Source organism: Belonocnema kinseyi, chromosome 6 (assembly GCF_010883055.1).
Source record: "Belonocnema kinseyi isolate 2016_QV_RU_SX_M_011 chromosome 6, B_treatae_v1, whole genome shotgun sequence".
Taxonomy (NCBI): domain Eukaryota; kingdom Metazoa; phylum Arthropoda; class Insecta; order Hymenoptera; family Cynipidae; genus Belonocnema; species Belonocnema kinseyi.
The window spans coordinates 71,118,540-71,121,162 of NC_046662.1; the positions used below are offsets into that span (position 1 = coordinate 71,118,540).

The following is a 2,623-nucleotide window of genomic DNA, read 5'->3' on the forward strand; positions in this document are numbered from 1 at the left end:
GGCGCGAACCTATTAAGGTCCTGCCAGGTCCTATCCGAATCGAAATGTTTTCGTATTTTGACCCTGCAATGTTAGGACTTACATAAGTTTAATAAGGACCTATACAGGGCTTATTTCCTGTATAAAATAATTATTTATACATAAAAAATGAAACTTTATTTCCACATCTTTTTAATAAATAATCACTTTTATATGCATGAAAATATCACATAAATCAATAATCTTACATACAAATTGGACATTTATAAGTAATCTGTGTAATTTGTACAAGTTATGTTATTATTTTCGTTCTTCAGAGCTCCATCAGTTCCCATCTATCAATCCTGGAATCGGGATTCGCAGAAGTTGATGGGCCAGGATTATAATTTACGGCATTCCATGATGCATCCCATGCTTCTAAATGAATATATTTTTTTAGTTTTATTTTATGTTCTACTATTTCGATAAGGATAACTAAAAGATATTTCAATATTTACCTTTTGCACTTTCACAATATCCCGGATAATTTTGTCGAACAAATATAGCGGAACATTCGGCCGAGTCCTCACTCTCTTTCCCAGGTAGCTGGGGTTTGTGAACTGATTTTCTCACGTCTAAAATAAAAAATTAATTTTTCGTGATTAATTCTATTTCATATTTTATAAGACTTACTATATAAATTTGTTCGCAAATTTTATTTCAGTTTAGTGTTACATACGTACGTATAATTTATTTTTTATTTATGTTTAACTATTTCGATAATTTTATAAGTATCACAAGCCCTTCATCCTAAAAAATAATGAAATAATTTTTAAAAGCACTGCAAATCATTTAATTGAATGAATTGAATGAAAATAAAAAAATTCGCCATTCGCAGCACTAGGCAAAAATTGTTAATGTCGATTTCGCTTTGCAATTTACATATACTATTCATAATTTTCTCCTTTGCTTAAACCTGAAAAAAATGAAATAATTTTTAGAATAATTTCAAGTTATTATACAATTGTTCTTAAGAATTCCTCATTCTCATCTTTTTTCAAGAAGCTTCTCTTTTTTCTTGTTTTTCACTTCAGTAAGGTCTTCATTAATATAACCCAAATTTAACTATTCCACTTTATAGATGGAAAACAATTTTCGTGAAAATTACGAATTAGATTACTGTTCTTACCTTTCAAAATTGCAACTACTTCCGGATCTATCACCTTCGGCAACTCGACAGCCAATTCATCATTTGTCAAGTCTTTAAAATTCGTCATGTTTCCTAACCTCAAATTGGTGAAAATCTGAAAACAATGAAAACATGTCGAATCTGTATTAAAAATGTTAAATCATTATCATTCAATATAATTTGTTTAAGGGCCAAGATCGATTACAAATTAGAGGGATCACTGAAAAGATTCATAAGATAAATTAAAATACGAATGATTTTACTTCAGAAGAAGGCTGGGAAAATTATATCGTTTGCAAATTAGCAAACGGCAAAATTGCTTAACCTTTATAGGTATTGTAAATTAAGGGAAGGAAATATTTTTTGTTTTTAAAAGAAATATATTATATTATATGAGGAAGCAATATATAAAAAATGTCCAAAATCTATAAAATTATGGAAATTTCTGCTAGCACAATCGCGAAACACAGATTGCACGCAAAGGTTATATGAATGTAACGCTTGCGTTGCAGTTACAGTGCTTGATGCTAGTATTGTAAACAATTTACTTACCAAAGAATTCTTTTAAGAATTTTTCTTCCGCTACTGCTGCCTTCTGTTTTTTGTAAAAAAAAGTTCAACCGCGCTTGATTTTACTTCACTCAAAACAAACTTACTCACTGACAAAACTCCAAAACTTTTCACAAACTGCACTGACTGCAAAATAGACGCCGATAGACGCTTCACTGCGCTTGACCCCCTTCCTTCCCACCAATCACCATGGTTACAAGACATGGGCAGGACCAAATCAGGTGATCAAATATGTAGCAGGACCAAATCAGGACGTTAAAAATATTCAATTTTGTCGCGGAGTTCATAAAGGTATAAATTAGGGCTTGAGCAGGACGTACAAGGTCCAAAATAGGAAAAAAAGTGCGACGCAGGACCAAAACAGGTATTAAATGAGTTACGCAGGTTCAAAAAAGGACTAACATTTCGACTCGGGAAAGATTTCCAGAATATCCGGCAAGGTTTTAAATTGTTTCTCAACTTTACTCCTATTAAAGATGACTTTTCAACATAAAAAAAACACAGGAATTCTAAAGAAAAACATTAAATTGTCGATAAAAAAGATGACTTTTCAATAAAATTATTAAATTTTGGACCAGATGGTTGGATTTTGAGCCAGCAAAGACGAATTTTCTACCAAATGGTATAAAAATTGAATTTGAAACGAAAGAGAATCATTTTCAACCAAAAATTGTTGCACATTCGACCAAACACTTAATTTTTCAAACAAAAAAATTGTTTTACAGACATTTGAATTATCAAAATGAAAAAGTGAATTTAAAAATAAAATAAAATTGATTTGGGAAGTCCAAAGTGGGTTTATGACAGGAAGGTCATGTACGGATCAAATATTTAGCTTACGGCAAATAACAGAGAAAAGTTTGAGAGTAGGAAAAAAAGTTTTCTGTGCATTTGTTGACCTAGAAA

General features: G+C 30.9%; 1 protein-coding gene across 1 annotated transcript; it reads right to left on the minus strand.

Annotated features, from left to right (window-relative positions):
- Positions 1-292: 292 nt before the first annotated feature.
- LOC117175438 lies at positions 293-1,814 on the minus strand. Its single transcript, XM_033365146.1, has 4 exons — positions 1,700-1,814; positions 1,148-1,262; positions 477-593; positions 293-396 (listed from the first exon to the last, which is right to left on the minus strand). Exons 2-4 carry the CDS (start codon positions 1,233-1,235, stop codon positions 293-295), a joined length of 309 nt encoding a protein of 102 aa, XP_033221037.1. The 5' UTR covers positions 1,236-1,262; positions 1,700-1,814.
- Between the last annotated feature and the right edge of the window lie 809 nt (positions 1,815-2,623).